Genomic DNA, 26,159 nt, shown 5'->3' with positions numbered 1-26,159 from the left:
TAATCACACTCACACCTGGTGGTATAATATGTCCCCTTTAACCCTCTCCTGGACCCGGACATCATAATCAAACTCTGGACAGACGAAACGACACATGTCTTCACATAAGGAGGTGTAAAGTGTCCTAGAGGCTTAACCCTCTCTCAGCCATACCATCAACATCAACCGCTAGCACGACGAAGCTCCACACATCCACACACACCGTGGCATTATAAGCCTGTTTAAGTATCCTAGAGGCTGAACCGGGATGGATGCGGACATCAAAATAAATTGCTGGCAAGACGGAGCTCAACACATACACACACACCGCATCATGTCTGAGAAGCTTAACTGCCTTTCAGACGCGCCCCCTACATGCTAGGGAAGACGGGCATGTGCTATCCATTCATCAAAATACCCTATGGTATTGGAACCGTACACAATACAGGCCAGTACACTACAGGGATGGAAATTAACACCCGCCACACGCCATTTGCGGGTGGATTTGTATGGTGGCGGGTGAATTGTGTCCCGTGAATTGTGTCCCTTCACCCACCACTGTGTCGGGTAATACTTTCCAGTCAGGTCCGATCAAATTTGCATATTTAATACATTCGTCATACGGCGCTGCACAGTTCCACAACCATTACTGTCAACATCCGGCCCCTTTCTTCTTCTACGCCTCTTTTGATGAACTGCGACTGTCAACATCCGGGATAATAAACCGGTAACCATAGAGATAATATGCCGGTATCAACATTCGGTATAGTATGCTAGGCTAATTATTGACATATAAAGAAAAAACTACTAGAGAAAGCAATGTTGCGTTTCCTCACCGGAGGAAAGAGAACAGCTGAGGAGAGTGTAGGCCAGGTACAGGTGGCGGATGATAGTACGCCTGTCATCCCCAAAAAGAAGCGTTGTTTTAATGAGAGATGGCGAACATCGGACAGTGGGCAACACCGTGACCGGCTGTTGTTTGACGGGACGAGCCAGACAATGTTCTGTGCTCTCTGTGTAAACATGCTTCGGCTGGCCACAGGTCCAATAGTTTTGTGAGTGGGGCACAAAACCTAAAATTGGAAGCCGTGGAGGACCACGAGTCCTCAAAACGTCACCTTCACGTTTTGAAAATTGCCAAGGGAAAATCAGCGCCCGAAACCACGACAGCGATGAGGACGCTCGTTAGCCTCAAAACAGGCCAGCTTGATAGAAGTTAGTTCGAAATGCACACGCAATTGCCAAAAAGCGAAGGCCATTTCAAGACTTCGAATGGCACTGCACGTAAGTTAATTTTTTATTTTCTATTAGGCCTGATGCAATAGTTTGTTGCTTTCGAAAAACTAGCATGTTGGTTAACCTTAGAGCTCTGCTCACTTGTTTGGCAAACAGCTGCTTTCTGTCAGTCTGCTCAAAACAGATGTCAAGTGTGTGTGCTAAGACGTAGGGCTGTCCCGAATACCATTTTACAGGCTTAGAATACTCGTTGGATATTCCGAGCGAGTATTCCAATACTCGTTCTAAAACAACATTAATAATTGAACAGTACAACAGTCGGGGTTCCTTACTTTGCTGTTGTTCCGTTCCAAATCAGCTGTCATCTGTGCCATCGTAGCCCTTACAGGAGCTTATCAATTCATCCCGTAACGTGCATATAAATCCATACAAAGATCCAATGTTTAGTCGTTTGTGTCCATATTAAATCCATCATTGACCGGGTATTCCTTTGACAAAAGCCAGTCTGTGAGTGCGCAATAGCAGGGCTGCATAGCGAACGTACACAAACAGATACGCTAACGAGTTCCTATATATACATATAGTTTAATGTATTCTGACGTTTTTCAATGTGTCTTGCACTTATTAAGTCATTGTTTCTTCATGGTCTGTTTTCAAAAGTTTAATTTCGAATGCATAGGCAGAGTATGAGTCTTCCTATACCGACAGGATACATCTGTTGCATTATAGGGGCAGATTTCATTATACATCTGGTTGAATTGAAGAAATTAAAAGGCCAGTGCACTGAAAATACAAATGTTCCAATTGACTTATGATGGTGTAGCCATGCATGTTGTTTTGTTGTTAATATGTCAATTTGTTTTTTATTGAAAATACTTTGTATAGATGAATTATCCCCAAACTTGTCATCGTAACACCTTTGAAATAAACATGACTTAACATGGCAGATACCTGTGTATTGTTTATCATATGCGTTAAGAGTGTAACATTTTCAATTCAGTTCCTTGGTAGCGCCTACTTACAGTAAAAATCACTTCTGATGGAAAAAATGATGTGTATGAAGAACACTTTTCTTATCTAGTGTTACTATTATATTGTTTAAAATGTATGCATATGTTTAAAAAATATATAGTGTATAAAAAGTGGCTGGTAAAAAAGATGAGTGCCTGGTAGATTTTAAAATCTACCTGCCACAGTGGCTGGTGGGCAAAAAAGTTAATTTCCATCTCTGGTACACTATACAGTCTAGTACACAATACAGGCCACTAGTGGTGGCCTGTATGTGGTAGTGGTTGGACATGGAGTGGTTGGGGAGGGGGGATTCAGTTCTGCGATCTGCAACTGCACCACTAGTGGCCAACTACATTTGACTCACCAGACGTTTAACAAGAGTATCCATATGCTTGGTTGATGCAGGCTCAAGGGTTGGATTTGAGGTGGCACACAATACCAAAAGAGCTGTTCTTTGTTGAGTTTAGTGATACTGGGCTTCCTGGTGAGGCCTCCATCAGACTGGTCTCTACCACACACACACACACGCACACACACACACACGCACACACACACACACACACACACACACACACACACACACACACACACACACACACACACACACACACACACACATACACACGGAACACCCTTTTAACAATAAATATGACAAAACAGAAAAGATAAATGTGTGTGTTTTTTATTATATTATGTATACTGTGTTGCAATAACTTAAAGATAGAAATTATGAACACAACAACTTGCGTCACAACGGTAGCTTTCAATAGCCTTTTATAATATTGTTCTTTAAAATTCTACAAAAGATATGGGAGTTTGGACTGGTAACTTAATTGATACAAAAGGAAAATTAAATAGCGCACAATTATAAGCAAATAATAAACTTGACTCAAACTCAAACCAAAAAAAACTCCACCCCAAACATCCTCTCATGTGACCCAGAGACGGGGCGGGGCTGCCACTCGTTGTTCTCCATGACGACAGCTCTCGTTGAATCAGGTCTTGGAGGTCAAGGCTCCTGACGGAGAGAGAGAGAAGGGGGGCACTACCTGTCCGACGCCATGGCCTACCAACAGAAACTAGCTGAGAAACTCACCATTCTCAACGAGAGAGGGAATGGCGTGCTGATACGAGTGAACTACATCAAGAAGGTAAGCGGGCTGTTGGAGAGCTTTCGTTTCACAAACGGCAACAGAGATAGAAAATGAGGAACTGGATGGTGTGTCACGTGCAGGGCCTGTCCTTTTTGTGGATTATGAGAAAAACTGCTGGGCAGTTTCATTTAAATACTATGGAAGACGTTAAAAGGCCTAACCCAACAAAACTGTATCTAAATGTTGATCAATCAATAAACAAACACCAAAACTATCAATGCAATTGTCTAGTAAACAAAACGCTGCAGAGTAGCTAAACCCCCTTTCTTCATTAGTGATGGTGAGCACTAATATGGAATGGAATAGTTGTACTTTGAAAGTATGATGTATATGGTAATGATACTGGAGTTTCTTGTCAACATTATGCATACTTCTTCCTCTTTCTGCTTCTGTACTATGTCGACCACAGAGGAGGAAACAGTGTACAGGAAGTCAGTTTGAGCTGCCTGTCGCCTTGAGTTCTGAACACTGTCTGGCGCCCTGACACTTATAACCTATCGTTGTCATGCCATCACTTATTTCAGAAGCGAAACGTTCATTAACACAAGTTGAAATGCTTTCTATTGAGATTGGTATTGCTTAGGTATTTATAAATGCAGGCCCAGACACAATATATTATGGGGTCTGTGGGAAAATGTAATTATTTCAATACATTTTTTACTTTCCATGATTTTTTTACATGTCATGGTGAGATCTCCGAGCTACACACACCTTGTCCTGAAGCATTGTACTTGTTAATTAGCGCTCAAAAAAGGAGACCGTTCTTCTGACTGACACCCCTTGCTCCGCTGCCCACTGTACCAGATATGTTCAGACCCTAAGCTGCGGCCGTCACTCCTGACAGACAAAATCATGGACCCTGCAGTCAAGTACATTAACAAGAAATTCCCCAATGTTGACTTCAGGGGAAACAACGTGAGTATAGTTTCATATTTGTATATCTTTTTTTTTTTTAAACATACACATCTGTTTACAGTCTGTTTGCTTTGTGTTATGGTGCAGTGCAATTAATGTCTTCATCACATTTCACAACACTGACACTGGCTGACAATTGAATAAACATGCTCATGTTCACACCTTCAGCACTCACACTTGACAATACCGATTCAAAGTCCAAGCGATACTCCTGCTACTTAATGACTTTGTAAAGGAGCCCATGCTTGCAACTCCTAGCCAGACCATCTGCCAAATAACTAACTATGCAAATGTGGCATCTGGAGGCATGTACCCAGGTAACATGTGTTGTCGTAACTGTTTACCACAGCAACATCTCACCAGCATCCAGAGACAGAAGGCTGAAGTCATCGCAGCTGCTTCCAGTTATTACGATTCCTTCCTGGATGTCATGGAATTCAGGGTGAATATTCTCGATTTGTTTCCCTCTCTCGCTCTCTCAAATAATTTGCATATAGAGTGGCATTTTCTAGTGTAGGAAAATAATGACTTTTGGCACAAAAGGAACATTTCAGTTGCTGTGTTCATTTATTACCACATCCATTTTAAATTCTTTAATTGAAGTTGCAGCAGGTCAAAGCATCTCTTAAAAGCTGTGAGATTGGGAATCATCTAAATTGATTGGACTTGTGACACTGATTAGAGGTATATGACAATGTACAGTGTTTTTTATGACCATGAATACAAGATGACAACTGGGATTGATAATCCGCATGCTGATTTAAAGTTGTGTCAAGGCTTGTTTGTTCTGTTTGCATTGTTTCTTATTGAAACCTAAAATCTTCCCTTCCAGGACCACGTCTATGAGTTACTCAACACAATAGATGCCTGCCAGTGCTTCTTGGACATAGTAAGTGCTGGTGGGCTGCTTTGCTCCTTGTAGAACAAATCTCCTCACGGAGTGTGCCAGGAGAAAGATGTACTTGACACGTCATTACTCTTTAAGGACTGACGTGTCAAGTATTATCTCATCTTCTCTTGAGGCATTGTTTCTTGAGGCATGAACTTAACACCATGCATGAGACGGTCATGCATGGTGTTAGGTTCATTTACACCTGGGAGAGGTGCCTCTGATCTGCACTAAGTGCCCCTTGTTATCATCAGCATATCCGTGTGGTGTACAACTCCCTTGCCATTATATAGCATGATGAAGAGGAAAACCTCATATCTATATTAAATATATTCATATACGTGCTGAGGCATCGGGAAGAAACATAGTGTTAGTTGTTAGAAACCATAGGTCCCTTTTTAACACATTGACAATTTCCCTTTATTTGTATTGCACTGATTGTTTGTATTGTATATTTCAATTAATATACAGTATATTTTTGAAGGAATTACTCAACTGGAATTACTGCATCACCTCACCATGCTAGCCTATTTATTATGCACATTTTTTCGTTGGTTGTGTTGGGAACTTATATATAGTTTTTTTAGCTTTAGAAACTTAAAAGAAATGGAATCACCTTAATGACTTTTCAATGTTCCTTGTTGTCTCCAGTCCATCAACTTTGACCTAACCAAGAGCTACCTGGACCTGATCATCACATACACCTCTGTCATCATCATGCTCTCTCGCCTGGACGACAAGAAGGCACTGGTGGGCATGTACAACTGTGCCTATGAGATGACCAACGGCACTTGGTAAGGCGACAACCACTGCTTATCCTCATCCTAACCCTGTAATCGGTAGTAAGTAAAGTTGTAAATAAGTAGTGAAGTTTGTTAGGTTGGTAGGTTGGTATTTCAATTATGAGCCCAATTATGCTTATTGCAACATGGCAACTCTCCCCTAGAAGATGCTTATCGGTCATCACATGTGAATGGGAACAGGTAGTGAAAGGTTGCAGTGTTTTTGGTTTTCAAACGACAGGATCCCAAATGTCCAAGCTGTCTTTAAGTCTATCCACCCTTCTTCTTCTTCTTCTTAGGCTTTCATTTGTTTATCTATTCCTCCTTCCGTGTTCATTTGAGTCTGAGCTGATGGTGTGTTTTTCTGCTGAACTGTGCAGTGATTCGTCCTACCCGCGGCTCAGCCAGATGCTCATAGAGTACGAGCAGCCTTGGAAGAAGCTCCTTGAAGACTTTGGACCTCATACACGGGTATTCCTCCACTTCTACTGTTCTTCCTCTGCTTCGACTGTGTCCTCCATTACACTGAAGGTCTCCTTTAGTTGCTGTTGCTTTCAGATATTGAGTGTTTGAGTATTGGTTAAGTTTTTACCTTTTTAAGTCTTCAAACGTGTCCTTATGTCGTAAGTTATGTTTGCTATACTTTAACTTCTAGCTGCAAGGTCTCCCTTGTCAATTATTTAGCTGACCTGAATTGAACTCAATGGAATAAAATAAAAGATACATTTAAAAAAAGCCAATCATTGTGGACATCACCTCTCTCTCTCTCTCTCTCTCTCTCTCTATGATCTTACTAGTCTGAGAAAAACCTTTTTGTTACCTTTTCTTTCCTTCTACTATCTTCCTTCTTATTTCTTCCTTTCCTTTTTCCCTTCTTTCTTTCCTTCACTGTTTTCCTGGATATATCCAGTGATCTGTCACTCGATGAATCCGTCCGTTGCCTTTCTGGTGTGTTCCTGAAGTGACATAATGTTATCTCTCCGTGTCTCTCTGTGTCCCTGGCAGCTGGTGACGTCAGCGGTGCTGTCTCTGCAGATGGTGTACCCCCGCAGGAACCTGCCCGCTGACCAGTGGCGGAGGGCCCAGCTCCTCAGCCTGCTCAGCGCCCCAGCCACCATGTTGGACCCCGCCCGCTGCGACACTGTGAGTGGAACCCTCCTCGGTTGCCCTGCCCCTCTGATCCCTCTGATTTTGTGTTAAAAAGAAACCAAACGCCCTGTATGAGCTAGGTCCCGCCCCAACTGTAATGTAGAACGAAACCCTCTGATGCCATCGTCTGATGGACATGACCTGGTCACCAAAAACGGCCAGTAATAAAAGTAAAGGTATCTCATGCAATAACATGCTTTTGAGTCAGAGATTTGATATATGTAGTGAAATAGACAAAAAGGCTGGCTTTTAAATCCCAGGAGTACGTACGTCACATTCTGGGACAAAGCAAAAGGGTAAAACTATTTTATATAGCCTATAAGTATGATTATCTCAGGTAATTTAATGTGATTACTCTTCACAGCACTACTACTACTACTACTACTACTACTACTACTAATCTATTGCGATTTTACTACATGAAAAAATTGTCAAATAAATCGTCTCCTTTCATTTTTGTGCTACAGCCTTAGATAAAAGTTTCTTTCTCCTCTGCTGTGGTCAGCCCTGGGCTGCCACCCCATACAAAGACTCTATGCCGAAACATTTGTCAAAATAAATACAGCCCAAAATAGAAAGAGGGTGCGACCATCAACCTCAACCAATTGTTGGATTGGTCAGCATCTTGCGTCTGTTGGGTGTGCGTCATCGGTATTTGTGTCATGACATAAACGGTCGAAACATCGAGAACGCCACATCTCAAATATAAGATAACTGCGGATCACACGGTCGTACCACTTGCACTAATGTATCCAGATATGACAACTATACCTGTCCAATCTCTTAATCTGTTGTCCCATGCTATTCCCCCATATTCTCACTCGGCTCTGCTTTTTGTGCTCACTCCGTCATGCTCGCTCGTGCAACAACCGCAACAATTCACGTGCACGAACGTGCGCTACTGCTACTCATCAGGGCTGTGCATGGACGGAATGCAGGGGCTCAAAGTTGGGGCCCATTCTTATTCCCCCTAGGATGGAGTTGTACCGGCGGGGCTGAGGCATTTTATTATTTATTATAACTTGTGAAACGTTCCTCTTGCATATGTGCCCCAGGCATCGAGGCAGACCTTCACAAAGGGGCACTTTGGACATCAAGGAGCAACGGGGCCGGTGTTCTGGCCCCCTCAACAATGTGCACGTGCCTATTTTATGCATGGAGTTGGTCCCCTGATTTAAGACCATATTTACATCTTGTCCTACATTTTTAAGACCTTGTTGATTTATAGCGAGATGTGGATCAGGAACTATCCATAGAACTACTATGTCACCCAATACCATCCCTTATAATTTAAAACAAGTGGTTTATGATTTGGTTTTTCCTTTAAAGAGTCACAAGCCACGTGTTACTGGTTGAAGCAAAGGGTGTCATCTGGAACATATTTGGGAAAATCAGAATCAGTAACTGCACTGACTATTTTCAGCCAAAGATGGTGCTCTAACTGCAGTGTGAATTAAGAATTGCAATTAGTTAACGTAGAAACACTGCCTTAGCAGCTGTGTGCATAAATAAAGACAGTTGTACCTCAAATTACCTATTCTAACTGTAGCAATAGAAACACATCAATATGTTTATCATCTTGGCTCTGCACTAAAAGCAAAAAGTAAATAAGTAAATGTTCACCACAGGTGGCGTGTGAATACCTTTCAATGGAGGTAATGGAACGCTGGATCGTCAGTGAGTATTGACTTTCCACAATATCATATCTATATCATTTCTGTTTTGAGTGAAACTGATTCAACTCTACATTCCATTTTAGAGCAGTCCTTTAAGTGCTTATTAAATGTATGTATATATCGTAAATATATATATATATATAAATCGAAATAACCCTCAAATCAACTGCATATACTCTGAATATGATAGTGCTGCAGTACATAGAGCACTCGATGCATAATCCTGCATAAAACAAGGGTCTGGAATTTATGCGGGAATATATTATATTTTCAATAGGCCTACTTTTCACGCTTGAGGCAAAGCAGGGGACTCTGTCTTGGAATATCAACATAACGCTTTCAATGAACGCATCCAAAATAGACCCACAGAGTCCCATACGACGCGCCCGATGTCCCCCCTGCTACATTCACACTGGGACTTGTGTGCCTTGGGCCTTTGAAGCCTCCGGCACCGCCTGCGCGTCATTGATTGTGTGTGTCCTTCCTGTGTTGCAGTCAGCTTCCTGCTGTGCCCCAGCAGTGTGAACTCCCACCAGCCCTCCCTGGAGCTGTGGAAGGCGGCCCTGCGGAGCGGCCTGTACCTCATGCTCACTCGGGACGAGGCGCTCAACATCCACAAGGTCTCGGAGGAGGTATTCGACAGCCTCAAAGGGTGTGTAGTGTCACCGCCGATTGTCTGGCGCTGGAACAGCAGATGATATGAAGGATGGACGGAGAGTCCGTCAACGTATTGGAACCCTATACGGGGATGGCAATTTATACCCTTTATCGGGATCCGCAATTTAAATACAAGGATACTAGACTTGATCGTAATTATATAATCATCACAAATCTATATATATATATATAATAGAATCATTAAGCATTACAATATATCATATAATAAAGATTTAATTATTATACTATTTATACTAACTCTTTAATTATTCTGCAAATACTGATCCATTACAGCTCAATTGGCAATTTTTTCTTTAATAGTTTTCAATATATCCTAATCCATGTATTTCTGGCGATATACCTGAATGAGTTTGAGAGGATTTTTAAAAATTGTGATGTGTGTGCTCAGGTATGGAAAACGAATCGCAGATATCAAGGAATGCAGGGAGCATGCCATTCAAAACAAGTAAGCACAGCTACAACGTGAGGACTTCTCTGCAAACTATAATGTTGGGTATTGAAATTAATTGGAATGAAGCAAACCAAATGCCTCTTTTCCCTATGCTATTTTCAGTGGGGCCCTGCACAGGGAGAGGAGAGGGTTCCTTCGTGGGGCTTTGAAAGAGTTATTCAATGTCCTGGAGGATGAACCAGGACTGCTCGGACCCAAGGTGACGTCCCTCTTCACTATCGCATGGCATCACTTGCCCAAGATACATCCAAGTGGTTCATTATGAATATATCTAGCTGTCATTCAAAACCTGTTGTGGAGATTCTGTTGACTGAGCATACTGAGCATTATCATTCCCAATGTCTCCACAACTCCTCCTCATTCTTTCCGCTCGTTAATTCCCGAAAGGCCCTGTATGTCTTCATGGCGCTGGCATTTACCCGTGACGAGGTTCTTTGGCTCGTAAGACACTCTGAGAATATACCCAAGACCAAGACTCCCGAAGACTATGTTGACAAGTAGGTTTCAGCTGGAGATGAAACAGAGCTCCATCTGGTGATTATATACCAAGGATTCCAGTAGTCCCATGAATATTTGAACGTAACATGAACATGATGAACATGAACTAATTTATTCATTTAAAATGTTTAAGTATATACAAATACAAAAAAGTAAAACAAGTCCACTTTATATTCCCACACAAACGCTTATAGAAAACAAGGAAGCAACAAGTAGAATTTAATCTTGGATGAAATCAGAAGCTTTATGCTAAATCGTCACCCAAACACTCAAGAGATCGTCAGTGGCGATAGCTGAAGGAGTAGTCTGGCATGTGAGGGAGACTAAGGCACCGAGCGAATGGCTGGCTCATCATCCATTATGTTTGTCCTCTTTCAGCAAGATGGCAGAGCTGCTCTACTACATGGTGAAGCTCAAAGCTCTGGTGGTCAAGCACAGCTACGTCATTCAACGCTACCACGTCCAGTACCTGGCCCAGTTTGATGCCCTGGTACTCAATGACACCATACAGGTACTGTGTGTGCTTGCGTGCATGCTTACCTCAAGGAAATCAAGGCCACTTGAGTCACCACATAATGAGTGGTAGTTGTCATTTCCCAGCAGAACGTGCAGTAACAGAACATGAATAATGAAAGGTATTATGTATTGAACTAGCCTTAGTTCCAAAAATGAGTCATGAATCCAAGCCTTATCTGTTTATTGATTTCCTGTTCGTTGACCACGTGAAGAACATGTATGTCTGCCCCGAGGAGGAGTCAATCCTGACAAGTTCATTTGTCTCCACTCTGTCTGCCCTCTCCATCAAACAAGGTGACTCACCACCCCAGACAAACACCTATTCAATCAACACCATCAGGGGTCCACATCCCTGTTCACATCCATACCAGATACAAACAAAAATTCAAACGTAATATTGTTCCATAAAAAATAGACTCTACTGTCTTATTATATTGTTGTATTGTTGTTCAACAGTGCAAAACAAAGAGGTATTTGACTTCAGAGCGCTTCGACTGGATTGGCTGAGATTACAGGTATTCTGCGAAAGCATGCAAAATCAAAAGCCCACTATTGACCACAGTGTTAAATCTAAAACTGACTATTACGCTCTCCCACTCTGTTGGGAGGCACACGAAGGGGTTAAAGAAACACACACAGCGTCTTGTACAGACATCATACGTTATAAAAATGTTTGACATTACATTCCCTCTGAATTAACTAGCCATTCCAACGGAAGTTATTGAGCAGATGTAATTTTATTTGTATTCATGTTGGCCGCTGTTGTTTAATTGTATTGTGGGCTAAAGGCCTAAAGCTGTTGTTGATCCCCTGAGCTAGGCCTACTGCAGCGTGAACAAGGCCCCCCTGCCTTTAAAGGAATACCCCGACCTGGCCAAGGTGATGAACACCATCCAGTTCCACACCAGGCTGGTGGACAACATGGAGGACCTGCTGCTGGAGACCTCCGAGCTCTCTGTACTCTGGTTAGAGCTCTTTCTCTCGTTTTAAATTCAGGGAGGTAAAACCTGGCCAAGGGGGCAGCACAGCATAGGGTAGTCCCAGAAAGAAAAATGGAAGAATCAAAGTGCAAAGACAACAGCCAATCAATGTTCTTGTGGGCCTAAGATCAGACCTCACGCTTCACCTCGTCTCATTGTTTTCTACTAGTTTCCACCCCCGGGTGTTCGAGAAGATGTTCCAACAGAGCAGCGAGGAGCCCAGCGTGAAGAGATACATCATGGCCTTTCCATACATCTGTTCTGACTTCATCTGCTGTGCGCATCCACTCTGTCCAGAAGAGGTCAGTGCTGAGATGCCAACACAATGACCTCCCTTTTACTCAAGGCCAACCACAGAGCAGATCACTGTACAACCACATCAGCTATGGCTGCATGGTTTATAGCATATTTATGTGTTTAGAAACCCCTGCCATGTACCAGGGGCACTTATTTTAGTTTGACATAAACACGTGTCTGAGGTGCATTGCACATTAATTAGGACTGTTTATATTCTAAGATCTTTTGTTCATGTATGTGAGCTGTTAGTTTACATGGTGGAAAAACCCATGAGGTGGGGTATGGTATATTAATATACTCATAACTAAGGGGCTGAGCTGGGGTGGTAGGTTTCAGGCACAAATGTATAATGCTAGATGGTAAAGGGATACTTTTATGAACTATGGTAATTATATTGACACTTTTATGATAAATGTTGTTCCTTAATGAAAAGTCTTCTCGAAATTTTAAGATGACCCTTAAAATGTAGAAGTGTTTCTATGTATATTTTATGTGTTATATATTTATATATTTGATTTAATATCCTCCAAAAAAACTCCAGACAGCTATATGAAAAATATGACACAGATAGACAGGAAATTGCAACTGTCACTACAAAATGCAATTATTCAAAAAAAGCATTATTGGTAGAAAATAACAATATTCATTGGTGTGTGTCATGCACGTGTGTACGTGTGTGTGTGTGTGTGTGTGTGTTTGTGTGTGTGTGTGAGTGTGTGTCTGTGTGTGTGTTTGTGTGCTTGACTGTGTGTTTGTATGTGTCTAGATGGAAGGCATTCAGAGCAAAAGCCTGCGTCTGTGTGTAAGCTCCATGCAGCAAATAGCAAGGCTGACGGCCAATGTTGTCTTGGACATATGTGCTGAGCAATGCAACCTCAATGAGCAGGTGAGTCCCCTGTGTAGCAGGCCTAAAATGCAATCATTTGGATGCAAACACCATAGCCAGTTTCCTAATCACACTCGTTGCAGCTTCTGGGTGACAGTATATCTGGGTCAAAATACGTTTGAAAAAATCCTGCCAAATGTTGAATTCTTATCATATGACAACTATGGTATTATTATCATCATTTTTAATCTGTTTATTCCTTTTTCTGTATCCCGTGCAAAACCCTCCCTCTCGATCTCTCCCCATTGCTCTCTGTCACTCTTGTGTTTTCACTGTTGTTCTGACTCACTCACATGGCCCTCTTGCACGGTTCACTTGACAACCCATTAGTTGCTGCCTAAAAACAGTGCGAAGACCATCAGCACAGCCCATAATAAGAAGCTGAAGAAGCCCGTGCCTAAGAAAGGAGAGGTGGAGATGGAGAAGCCGGGGGTGGAGAGCGTCCGGAAGGACCGCGCCGTGGTAACCAAGTCAGTGGGGCCGCTTCTGCACCTTGTACCACTCCCTATAGTTACAGGACACCTTGTACCACTCCCTATAGTTACAGGACACCTTGTACCACTCACTATAGTTACAGGACACCTTGTACCACTCCCTATAGTTACAGGACACCTTGTACCACTCACTATAGTTACAGGACACCTTGTACCACTCCCTATAGTTACAGGACACCTTGTACCACTCCCTATAGTTACAGGACACCTTGTACCACTCCCTATAGTTACAGGACACCTTGTACCACTCCCTATAGTTACAGGACACCTTGTACCACTCACTATAGTTACAGGACACCTTGTACCACTCCCTATAGTTACAGGACACCTTGTACCACTCCCTATAGTTACAGGACACCTTGTACCACTCCCTATAGTTACAGGACACCTTGTACCACTCCCTATAGTTACAGGACACCTTGTACCACTCCCTATAGCTACAGGACACCTTGTACCACTCACTATAGTTACAGGACACCTTGTACCACTAACTATAGTTACAGGATACCTTGTACCACTCACTATGGTTACAGGACACCTTGTACCACTCCCTATAGTTACAGGACACCTTGTACCACTCCCTATAGTTACAGGATACCTTGTACCACTCACTATAGTTACAGGACACCTTGTACCACTCCCTATAGTTACAGGACACCTTGTACCACTCACTATAGTTACAGGACACCTTGTACCACTACCTATAGTTACAGGATACCTTGTACCACTCACTATGGTTACAGGACACCTTGTACCACTCCCTATAGTTACAGGACACCTTGTACCACTCACTATAGTTACAGGACACCTTGTACCACTCCCTATAGTTACAGGACATGGTAGTGGTTACCTTTTCGCACAAGCTCTGTGAGACCAGTTTAAAAGCGGTCAATGATAAACACTATAGTACAGAGCACTACTAGCAGAACGAATTGAATGTGTAATGTAGTAAAATCTTCAATTCAGGATCTTTTTTAGTTGACAATTAACTAACACTAATGTTGATAATAATGACAAAAGAGTTATGTCAAAGTCAAATGTAGGCCTGTGCTTTCATTTTAATCTCATCTTATAATTATAACCTTTTATATGCTGTGCTACTAGTGGTGGCCAATCCAAATGTAGTGTTTTGTTGTAGTTACTGTAGTGATAATAATAACATTTGGTCTTAAAAATTGTCCAAAGCAGTTGTCCCATCATTGTATTGTTTCAATGCCAAAAAAACCCTGTCCATAACAACCACCAGCACTAGAGTAATGTTTTCCCAATGGTTGTTATACAGTACATCAATGACCTTTATATAGAAACAGCTTTATTGCCATTACATCAAAACTAATCCCTAAAGAGGTATCATTCTTCCCTAAATCTTCCTCCCATTTTGCCTTTACTGTGGACATGGCCTCTATTAAAGAACACTATCTCTGGGAGGTTACTATTCTGAGAGAAACAAATCCACAATGCAGTCCTCTTTAAAATATTCCTTTCAAAGTTTCTCAAGGGCAGTATCCCGCGCCCAACCCCTCTCTCTCTCTCTCTCTGCCCATCTCTTCCTCTCTCTCTCTCTCTCTCTCTCTCTCTCCCTCTCTCTGTCTCTCGCTTTGTCTCTCTGTCCTTCTCAGCATGGACAAGATGCATCTGACCCTGACGGAGCTGTGCTCGTCGTACGATCTCTGCAGTGACTTCATCGTCTCCGACCACATCATCAATCCCGCAGAGTTCCTCCTCTCTCATCTGGAATCACGACTCTCTGAGTGAGCCACACATGCACGCCGTCCCTCAGTTCTTAGCGCTTCTCAAAGGGAAAGGCACGTCTATAAATGCCATGGCTTGTGCAGACTGTCCGCGTACAAACCCCGCATCAAGGCGACTATGAATTATAGTCTGAAAAAATTAAGAATTAGCGCTTTGCTCTGCAAGGTGACTGAGTGCAACTTTTAATAGCTTTTCTGTAATACATTGAGGAAACCATTTTAGGATTTGCTGTTCTGCTATTCTTTCAATCACTTAAATGAGATAGGGGTTTACACATTTCAGTTGAAGGGGAGTTTTGCATGTTGTCTTTTTTTTTACAAGAACAGTGTGAATGGGTGTAGGTGGGGGGGCATTGCCCAAATGGAAGGCCAGATAAAACAGGTTTCAGAACCACCCAATAAACCCACACTAAACCGCAGGATACCCTGATCTCTGAGCATTGAAATGCAGTCGGGGAGAGATGTGATTACGAAGCACAGGCTGCACCTCTCCGTACTTTTAATCTGTACTGTTCCGCTGCATCCATGAATTCTCTTTTCACCCTTGCCATCTCTTCCCTGAGACATCTTGTAGCCAATTTGTCTACGTGGGTCATGTTCAAACCACTTAGACTCTATGAAAGGGCTTCACCACTGTCTGCCCCTGTGTTCTCTCAACACCGGGAACTATTTAGATTGGGAGGAGGTTCTTTGTACCGAGACCACTTCCTGTTCGTCTGCATATAGCGTCTGTTTAGCGTCCCCGCCGATGGTTATATCATCTGTCACTCTAAAATGCAGAACCTCATGGGTGGCACAACAGCAAGGCACTGTAACTGTTCCCATCAAACTCGCTCTGTCCTGTATTGTATCGGACTGGGTCTGAGGAGGCTGTATGCAGTCGAGGAGAAAGAGGAAGGCGAGAGAGGGGAAGTGGTGGCCTCGTGAGGCCATGCAGATATAAGTTTGTGTTTTGCAATGAATGGCCTCGTCTCGGCCAGCAATTGATTTGCGAGGTAGAACGTGAATGAACGTGTTGTGTTCCGAAAACTTCACGCCATTCAGATTAAACGAACAGGTGCCTCACATCGTGTGCTCTTGTTGCTCTGGCCGGATCCGTCGGAAGTGATGCATAAAGATATTCTGCTGCGAAAATCCTTCCTTGCACATTTCTTCTGTCTATTTCATGTAAACCGGTCTTGCACTATCGATGGCTACACTTTTCTTGGGCGTGTTTCTTTTTTATTCGGTAGACCGAGGCGCTCCTTCTTGGTCGTGAACTAAAGCTCCCCGCCCCCAGCGCTGATGGGTCCCATCCTTTATACGGCTGGAGAAGAGGCTTTGGGCTCGAGACTGAAATGCAGAGAGAAACAGAACGTGAACCCGCGAGATCAGGAGGGTCTCACGAGGCTAGGTCAGTGAGAGAGTAGTAGTGATGGGTGGCCAGGAAATGGAAGATTTCAGAGAGAGATAGAACAGTGAGAGTGAAAGGGTCGAAGCACAAGGGGAGACGTCCCTGATGCATGAAGTCAAAGGGAAGGGACACAGAGAGAAAGAGGAGAAAAAAATAAATAAAATGGATGACGTCAGTCAGCTTGAGATGACAAGGTCAATTCACTGGTCCCATATTTATTATTATTATGATCTACTTTGTATGATCCAGACGAGCCTCCTCACTGCTGGCGGTGAATAAAAGAGCCATTAAATAAATTTCCACCTGGGTAGCTTGTGTAGTCATATGTAACCTTCTCAACAAAGTAGGCCAAAATGTCCCTCAATTAAAACCAGAAGGTTCAAATCTCTTTCCGCGTACATTGCCTCTGTCTCCCGTGCTGATTACCAATGCACAAGTCAAGTCCATTTTACGTAGCCTCACTTTCTCTCTCTCTCTCTCTCCCTCTCTTTGTCTCCCTCTCTCTCTCTCCATCACTCTGTCTCTCTCTCTCCCTCCCTCCATCACTCTGTCTCTCTCTCTCCTCTCTCCCTCCCTCCCTCGCTCTCTCTCTCTCTCTCCCTCCCCCCCCCCCTCTCTCTCTCTCTGTCTCTCCCTCACTCTGTCTCTCTCTCTCCCTCCCTCTGTCTCTCTCTCTCTCTCTCTCTCTCTCTCTCTCTCCCTCCCCCCGTCTCTCTCTCTCTCTCTCTCTCTCTCTCTCTCTCTCTCTCTCTCCCCCCTCCCCTGTGTCTCTCTCTCTCTCTCTCTCTCTCTCTCTCTCTCTCTCTCTCTCTCTGCAGGATCATTGTGAAAATGGCCAACAACAGCCAGCCCAGCCAGGAGATCACCCGGCCCTCAGACCTGCTGGCGGCGGTGCACTCCTACACGGCCAGCCTGCACACCATTTCCGGTTACATGAACATGGACGTCTCCAGGCTGGTGAAGAGTATCCTGCTGCAGCAGACCCAGCCTCTGGACTCCCAGGGCAACAAGACCATCACCAGCCTCTACACAAACTGGTGGGTGTGTGTGGGGTGTGCATGTCAGGCAGTGCATGTCAGCAGTCGCGCACGTGTGTGCGTGACTGCTCTTTGATATATTCACGCAGCAGGGGAATAGGTTGAGGAAGATAACACACATAAATGTAGCACATATCAAATGCATGTGTGTGTTTGCGTATGTATGTACATTGTGTGTTTTATCTACAGGTACCTGGAGAGCCTTTTGCGACATGCCAGCGGTTCCCTCATCGCCCACTCTCCCACCATGCAGTGCTTCATCAACCAACCCTCTGACAGTGAGCTGAGCTTCAGGGCCGACGAGTTCTCAGACATCTCAGGTTAGACCTGCCAACCTGTCTCCATTAGGTGCGATACAGGATGTCAATGAGTCATTGTAACACACCATCAACAGCTTCTCCTATGTTCCAATTGCTGAACCTCGGACACACTTGAGTTTCTTTAGTGTTATTGCTTGGTGTTATTGCTTGGTGAATACGCATAACTGTTGGTCCAAAATGCACTTTTGACTTTTTACTTGCCAGAGTGGAATGATCTTCCAGCCAAGTCGTTGTTTAAATATGTATCCTTGAATTGATTTCACCAGACATTTGTTCAATTGTTTCAAATATTTAAAATGTTTATGGCAGTTGTTAGAAGTCGGTAAGAATTAGGAAGTCAATTCACAGTTATTTAGACTTAGAGCGGAAAAAGCATGACAAAATGTTTAATGTTGTTAATTGACTAATGTCAATACAGTTATGCTAACAATATCAATACCTCAGAACTTGTGTGCTTGGCATCTTGAAGGAAATGTCTTCTCTAAACTCACACACGAATCACCATGAGTCTCTACTGCCACATATACAGTGTTAGTGCTGCTCATGCATTATTAGTACTACCTATGCAGTGTTAGTACTACACATTTAGTGTTAGTTGTGGGCCGGAGGGAGCCAAACCTTACGTATAAACATTATGACTTCATTATTGCGGGGGCGTTGCTTCACGTCTCCCGTAACTCCTCCTCCCACCACATTCAGCCTACCTCTCCATCTCTTAAACCTCCTCCACAACCCAGCTCCTCCACTCTTACCTCGCGGGGCAAATGACTTCAAACACACACACACACACACACACACACTCACTCACTCACTCACTCACTCACTCACTCACTCACTCACTCACTCACTCACTCACTCACTCACTCACTCACTCACTCACTCACTCACTCACTCACTCACTCACTCACTCACTCACTCACTCACTCACTCACTCACTCACTCACTCACTCACTCACTCACTCACTCACTCACTCACTCACTCACTCACTCACTCACTCACTCACACTCACACACAGAGCAGGTTTAATCTAATACCTTCCCATACACACACACGGAGACACACAGAAAGCAAGTATAATCGTACACCTTCCCACACACACACATACACAACAAGTACACAAAAGCTCAGCTCCCAAACGCCTTTGAACATACCCATTTATACAAAGGTTTGCTGATACCTTGGAGACCACTCCACCTCCGTAGACACCCACCAACTGTCGTCATGGTTGTTTATATATAGTCCATAATATTAAGATGTTCTCCGGTCCTCCACAGTGATTCACTCCTTTTGCACGCTGTGGTTTTAGCAGCAACAAACCCTGAAGGGTCCATACTGGAGTTTTCTGCTCTGTGTGTGCTTGCTTCAGTTTTAACACAAATGACGGTTCTCCCAATAGGGAAATGTGATATGAATTGCACAACAGCTTTACCTATTTGTATTTATTCTTTGAGTAACACTGAGTTCCCTGGTTTCTTTGAGTAAAACAATTGTCAAACATTGGACAAGTACTTATTGTCCTCACAACCTTGGTCTCTGTGTGTATAGATTATTTTTGCCTCCTCATTGTGGTCTTCCTCCATGTTGTGTGTGTAACCAGAGCTCCAGTCCCTGGCTCAGCTGATTGGACCCTATGGTCTCAAGTACATGAGTGAAAACCTCATGTGGCACATCACCTCCCAAATCAGTGAGCTGAAGGTAGGAAACATTGAATGAGTTTGGTTATAATTTAAGTGAAAACGCTTGGAATTATCATACCTTTCACTATCCTATTTTTTTAGGACAGTGAAACACAAAAAATATTATAAGGGCATTTAAGTCACAACAATATGATCCAATTCTTACATGTAGCGAGTTCGCCTTCCAAGAGTAGATCACAGGAAAATTAATCCAGACACACAGCGGTATCTCTGCACTGTTCTCCTGCTGCTTTAGAAACTGGTGGTGGAGAACATGGACGTCCTGGTACAGATGAGGAACCACTACGACCACCCAGAGGACATGGCTAATCTCAAAAACAAACTAACAGGTGAGAGAGGTGACTGGAGGTCAGGGACGAGGTCTCAGACTAGAAAGGGGGCCTGCTAAGGTCTTGGCACTTAATTGATCAAAACAGGAAGAGAGTTCTTGGGACTTTGAATGTGGTTCACTCTTCCTGTTTGTGCCAATGACATGCGTTGACCTTTCAATGGTATATACACGAAAAGGGTCCCACATTGAAAGTCCCAGGATTTTACTGCTATATCCCTAATAATCAGGTCTATCACCATTTCTCACGTTGTGCTCTCTCTCTCTTTCTCTCCCCCTTTTAGGCGGGGAGAATGTCCTAAAGAGGATGACCATCATAGGGGTCATCCTGTCCTTCAAAGCAATGGCACAAGACTGCCTGAATGACGTAAGTTTTTTCAACAGGCTCACATGATGAGGGTCATGTATTTTTGTGTCCACAGTATCAACAATTATAATCAAATGAAGATATAACTATGAAGCAATGTTGAATTTAAATTGACAAAACAAAATGTGATGTTAAATCCTCCATCAATTAAGGATATCTGGTAGATGGGTATGACTAATCACGCTCAAACTAATAAGGCAATATGTATCTTTGAGGAAATTAACCTGATTAACAACTGCTAAATTATTTGGCCGTCGTTTGACTTCCATTGCAACTATGTTGTAGGAAAATATACGTGTGAATAAAAGTTTACGTCATTGCATAAACATCCTGTTTTGCTTACATTGGAACAAAGATTAAAAAAAAAGCTGTGGTTGGTCATATTTGAGGGTGGTAAAGAAAGAGAGCAGAAGTATTGGAAAATAAACAAACCTAAAAAAACACCCTCTCTATCTTCCCCCTCTCTACGTTTCTCCGTCATTAAAAAGTGTTGTGTTCAAGCACCTGTGGTTGGTCTCTGCTAATGCCCTGTACAAGATGGATAACCATAACCAATCAAAGGGAAAAACCAAAATCTAAAATCAATTGTGCAGAGGCAGGATGTGTGAGGCAAGCGCACAGTAAACCAGCACAGATATTCTCTACGCACATTTCCCTCACTTATAGCTGACTGATGGCTATGACATTTCTAAAAAATGATACTAAATAAACCGTTCTTAAATCCTACCCACAGCAACTTTTTAATAGAAGGACATCTGAGTCCCCACATTGAATATTATAGTATAGCGAGTGTCATTGAGTTGTGTCTTGTGTTGTGTGTGCAGGTCCTGCATAAGCACTGTCCTTATCTCATGGGCCCCATTGAGTCCCTGAGGGACTTCGTCTCCCCCGAGACCGACATGAAGGTACCTGACCCAACACATGCTCACACATAAACACCACACCAGGGACAGCACAGCCGGGAACCAACGCTTCTACTTCAAGCAGCTACAAAGAGATCAAACTAAATAGTTCCATGTTTCATTCATAAAGTTTTTGTTCTCATTCCATTAACTTTTTATCTTTGATTTTGGTTATTATCATTTCAACAAACGTATAGTTATTTTGTTTACAAAATAAACTTTTGATTAGATATTGATCATTAGCGTTGGAACAAATCGATATAAATCGTTTTGGGTGGATGGACGGGAGATCGATTGGTATCAACCTTTGGACGACAGAAGTGACGGGGAAGTCTCAGTGTTTCCTGGCAGCGCTGTGTGTCAGTGTTAACAGTGAGCTCTCCCCCTGGGCCTGCCTGCGCCTGCTGGCCTCCCAGAAGACTGAGGCATGACAGCTGCTGGCTGCAGGCTGAGCCAGAATAACCCCCAAAGACGTCACTAGCACCCCCCCTCCCCCCCATCAACCCACACAACCCCAACCCCCTGTAGCCACCAGCACCCCGACCCCTAACCCACTCCACCTCCACCAGCCCAGGACCATGCATGTGTGAGAGAAACATGGAACACATCTGCAGCTCTGCAGACAAAACCACAGGCGTCGGTGCAATAGTTGTCTAGCTCTGTGTCAATTCATGGGGACTCAAAACCATGCTAGTCGTTCTCATAAATATTTTTTTTGTTTTCTTTGTTTGTGGCCAGCTTTTCAGGGCAGGTTGTCATTGTCATTCAGTTTCTCAATAGTCCCGTCTTATATACTGTGTATCTATCAATATGGAGCGGTTCTTAATGTGCTGCTCTCCAATGCTTTTGTCTTGCAGGTGTCTCTGAATGTGTTTGAGTTGGCCTCAGCTGCCGGGTTCACCTGTGATATTGACCCCGCTCTTGTCTCGGCTATTGCCAGTATGCGCACAGGTACGCCACAGTTAAGGACGGCTAGATCATTAACATATTTTGTGCATTCATACTTCGATCGAAGGTGTGTATTAGCACAGACACATCTTGGAAATAAATCTGTGAACACAGGAGGGGCAGGATTGTGTAGTTGCTCCCAGCCGAAATGTACTGGTATCAATAACTTGCATCTGAATGAACTATAAGTTGCTTTGGATAAAATAAGTGTCTGAAAATTACAAAATAGCAAATGGAATTAGCAGATTATAAACATTTTCTGCGCTGAATTATTTGTAATCAACCCATTTATAGTGAAATTCCTTCAGTGTTACAAACCCGTATTCAATGAGTATTGAAGTGCCTTGTATTTAACGAATCGTCCAGATAAGACCTCGGTGGATGAGGAGTATAAGCTGACCTGTCTGCTGCTGGTCTACATCGCTGTGTCCCTGCCTTCCCTGGCCTTGGACCCCAACTCTTTTTACAATAAAGCAAATGGCGGTAAGCAGTGTCTGTAAAAATATCTATTTATATTCTGGAAATATACCAGAATATGTATTTAATTCAATCAATGTATCCGTCGATTTAAAAATATTCCAGGAAAGGAAACCCTGTCCCGCACAATAGTTAGTCTATATTTAAATTATACCTTCTTCTGTTTTTATTTGAGATATTCATAATGACAAAGGCGAGATTTGAAAGCCATAAAGAGAGAGAGCAAAATGGGGAAGAAGAGAGCAAGGCCTTTGACAAGTGTTGCAGTCAGGCACCTGTGATTGACAGCCTAAATGGATTCCCCGACGCAACCAGGGAAGAGATCTCCTGATTGGTTAGAAATGAGCCAGGAGTGTTCTAATGGTCTCATGCAGATGCAGGCGTGCAGTCAACCTGAACGGACGTTCTCACAGAGCATTTCACTCACTAATTGCTTACGGATGGCTTGGGCTTTTCCAACAAATTACACTCATTTTATTGCCATTAAAGAATCGTTCCTGAATCACCTTTAACATCAGGCCGGATCTGTCACCTACCTCCAGGGACCTGGCTCAGCGGCCCACATGAAGCTTGCAACACTCATCATTGCGTCTTGTAAATCATGCTTGCCTATTCACAATTACTGTGTGTATGTAAGCGCCAGCGGCAACGCAACTTTGACTCTGTGAGGTCCTCTCACCCACTGGGACCCACAAACTGTGGACCCACAAACTGTGAACCCCGTCTCCGACAAAAGCGAAGCAGGTCGTTCGAACATGGACCCACCGAGGGCATTGTCTTTGCGTGGTTGCCGGTGACGATGGCGGCGAATGAGCAGGTCAGAGTAATGAGAAACATGTTTCGGCGGTGGGGCCGTTGTTTACAGGTCCCTCTGGCTGACGTGCGTTGATACAATTGGTTTGGGCTAGGTTGACCTATAATTGCTTGGCTCGGAGCCTGGACTCAGGGACCCAGGATCCCAAACCGTAAAAGCACCGAAAAGGAGAGATCTCTATCATAAGAAGAGGGTGGCATGTGTCTGGGCTAACTGAGTCTCTCTGTATTTTCCATTGCCCTGTCTGAAAAGACTCATTTGAGCAGGAGGAAATAGTGTGTTTCCTGTTTAATGTTTCGGTTCATTTATCGAAGGACTCTAATCTTCCTCACAACAACACCCTTCAACCCCAAACATTTGAACCTGTCCTTGGCTCGTCAGTGGTTTCCTGTTTCACTAGGTTCTCTTTTTGACTTCCATGACATTTTGCCCTATTGCCCTACCGGGTTGATAAGCACGGTCATTAATGTGGACATGTGAAGCCCTTTGTTACTTAGATTATGAGCAATACAAACCGACTCGATTTAAACATCCCCAAACCTTTGCACATCCCAATGCACCCATTTTGTGTTTTGCTAGGTCACAACAACAACATCCACTGTTTGGCCGTTGCTGTCAACCAGCTAGCTGCCTCCATGTTCACTATCCAGGGCAAGAACATAGAGCAGCAGCTCGAAGAGTTCCTTTTGGTAAGTTTTAACTGAGTAAGTCATACATATGCTTGAGGTTAGCATGTCTACTTAGTGTTATTGCTGAGTAGCAGGAAACCCACGTGAGGAACTATTTTACTGATGAGTGATTTGAGTGTTACTCATGACATTTGATAGGCACTGTGTGAAATAATAAATATATAAACTGTTCTGATTGGTCCTTTTTGGATTTTGTAAGTAATCCGATTTTTCTAACTTGTCCATAGCTGGCTTCTTCCACCCTGCTTCAGCTGGGACAAACCGTTGAACGAGTCGAGAGCAAAAACCGTGACTCCGTCTGTCTGCTCCTACACATGGTAGACTTGCCTCTGACTCGCCCATTGTTTCTTGGTGCGACGCACACTAATATGTATCTTCTTATAATATGTAACACGCACCCACCTCCCATTATAGATAGTGGAGCAGTCTCCCTTCCTGAGCCAGGACACGCTGGAGGGATGCTTCCCATACGTCCTGCTGCGTAACGCCTACAGATCGGTCTACAAGTCCTGCATCGTCACCCTGGGCTGAAGAGCCTCCGTCGGAGAACAGGAAAGAGCTTCGGCTGAACATGTAACGCTTTCTTACTTTCAGATATTTTCTTACAAAGGGAAAGTCCCATTTTGATGTCGCATAACGCAGAGGTGTTTCACACAGGGCATAACTGTCAATACGGTGGTGGGAACAGCATGCCCAAAAAGTGGATGCAATCGGTTTATTTTAAAGATTTTTTTTTTAAATCTTATGCTTTATAAATAGTGAGATATAGAGGAAGGTATGGGAGATAGAGTAGAGGACATGCAGCAAATGACTGCGGGAAGGATGTGAACCCGGGTCACTGCGTTCAGGACTGAGCCTATATGGTACACACTCAACCCGGTGAGCCACTGGGGCGCCCTTCAATTGGTTTATTTAACTATTCTCTTTCTAAATCTTTAAACCGCCATCAACATGCTTTGTCAACATCTCCATTTTGTGTTATATTTTATTTTAAATAAAAAAGTCTGCTTCTTCAACCTTTTTCCTTCTTGCCAATCTTCCCCTGCCGATCAGGTGTCTTGATTTCAGTGCACTGTAGCACCTGGAAGCAGGATGTGTTCCTCGCTCGCTGCCCCGTGGTGAACCTCACACACACACACACACACACACACACACACACACACACACACACACACACACACACTCATCTCCAGTGTGGCAACCAGGCGCTAAGGGTTGTAGTCATTGTCAGTGCTGGTGTGTTTGTGTGTCTGGCTGTGTGAGTGTTTAGATGTAGGAGAGGAAGTGCACAGGCACACATGGCGCGTGTGTGTGCGTGTGTGTGTGTGTGTGCGTCTCTGCACGTCTGTCTGTGTGTGTGTGTGGAGGCCATGCATGCAGAGGGACTATTATGGGACCAGTCCACCTCGGATCAGGCCCCTGTGGCTGGACCCAGGGGACAGCTAATGGTGGAAACACAGGTCCTGATATATAAGCCATATCCACACCACCAAGTGTCTTTGACGTAGGTGTCCTCCTAGACCGGTTCAACACTATAAGTACTCGGAGGCTCTGTAGACAGCATGTCACACACACACACACGCACACACACACACACACATGAGCACTACACACAGAACGATAAGAGAATCTACATAAATCCTAGGATACATATACAGACACTCCGGTTGATGCACTCATACCGATTTCAGCAGTAAGGCACACTCGCGTAAACACATAGCCCCTGCCTGCACGCGTGCACAGAGACATGAGCAGCAGCGCACGTGTGTCCGCGGACGGAGGCGTCACGGCTCCGGCAGTCCGCCGCCACAGGATGGTCCTCCTGGGGATCAACCTGGAGCAAT

At 43.7% G+C, this 26,159-nt stretch overlaps 1 protein-coding gene across 1 annotated transcript; it reads left to right on the top strand.

Moving 5' to 3' along the window:
• The first annotated feature begins 3,210 nt into the window (after window positions 1-3,210).
• Window positions 3,211-25,335, top strand: nckap1l (NCK associated protein 1 like). The gene is made up of 31 exons (XM_079747963.1): window positions 3,211-3,377; window positions 4,185-4,295; window positions 4,645-4,737; window positions 5,128-5,184; window positions 5,836-5,978; window positions 6,347-6,437; window positions 6,972-7,109; window positions 8,744-8,792; window positions 9,287-9,443; window positions 9,858-9,914; window positions 10,023-10,119; window positions 10,308-10,417; window positions 10,797-10,929; window positions 11,147-11,228; window positions 11,391-11,449; window positions 11,754-11,899; window positions 12,084-12,216; window positions 12,978-13,097; window positions 13,428-13,567; window positions 15,211-15,342; window positions 17,554-17,772; window positions 17,962-18,092; window positions 19,691-19,788; window positions 20,026-20,119; window positions 20,403-20,485; window positions 21,310-21,390; window positions 22,245-22,338; window positions 22,702-22,818; window positions 24,206-24,315; window positions 24,543-24,632; window positions 24,730-25,335. Exons 1-31 carry the CDS (start codon window positions 3,288-3,290, stop codon window positions 24,844-24,846), a joined length of 3,372 nt encoding a protein of 1,123 aa, XP_079604089.1. The 5' UTR covers window positions 3,211-3,287; the 3' UTR covers window positions 24,847-25,335.
• The last annotated feature ends 824 nt before the right edge of the window (window positions 25,336-26,159 follow it).

The sequence above is a fragment of the Pollachius pollachius genome, assembly GCF_949987615.1.
Source record: "Pollachius pollachius genome assembly, chromosome: 12".
Lineage (NCBI taxonomy): Eukaryota > Metazoa > Chordata > Actinopteri > Gadiformes > Gadidae > Pollachius > Pollachius pollachius.
The sequence above is the reverse complement of the archived record's forward strand: the minus strand, read 5'-3'. Positions and strand labels throughout refer to the sequence as shown.

What these genes read in the sequence shown, in the direction of transcription:
- nckap1l (XM_079747963.1), top strand. Translation starts at nt 3,288, where the DNA reads ATGGCCTACCAACAGAAACTAGCTGAGAAACTCACCATTCTCAACGAG. An exon ending in GAGTGAACTACATCAAGAAG is followed by an intron (nt 3,378 to 4,184) that starts GTAAGCGGGCTG and finishes CCACTGTACCAG; the next exon opens with ATATGTTCAGACCCTAAGCT. An exon ending in ACCAGCCTCTACACAAACTG is followed by an intron (nt 17,773 to 17,961) that starts GTGGGTGTGTGT and finishes TTTTATCTACAG; the next exon opens with GTACCTGGAGAGCCTTTTGC.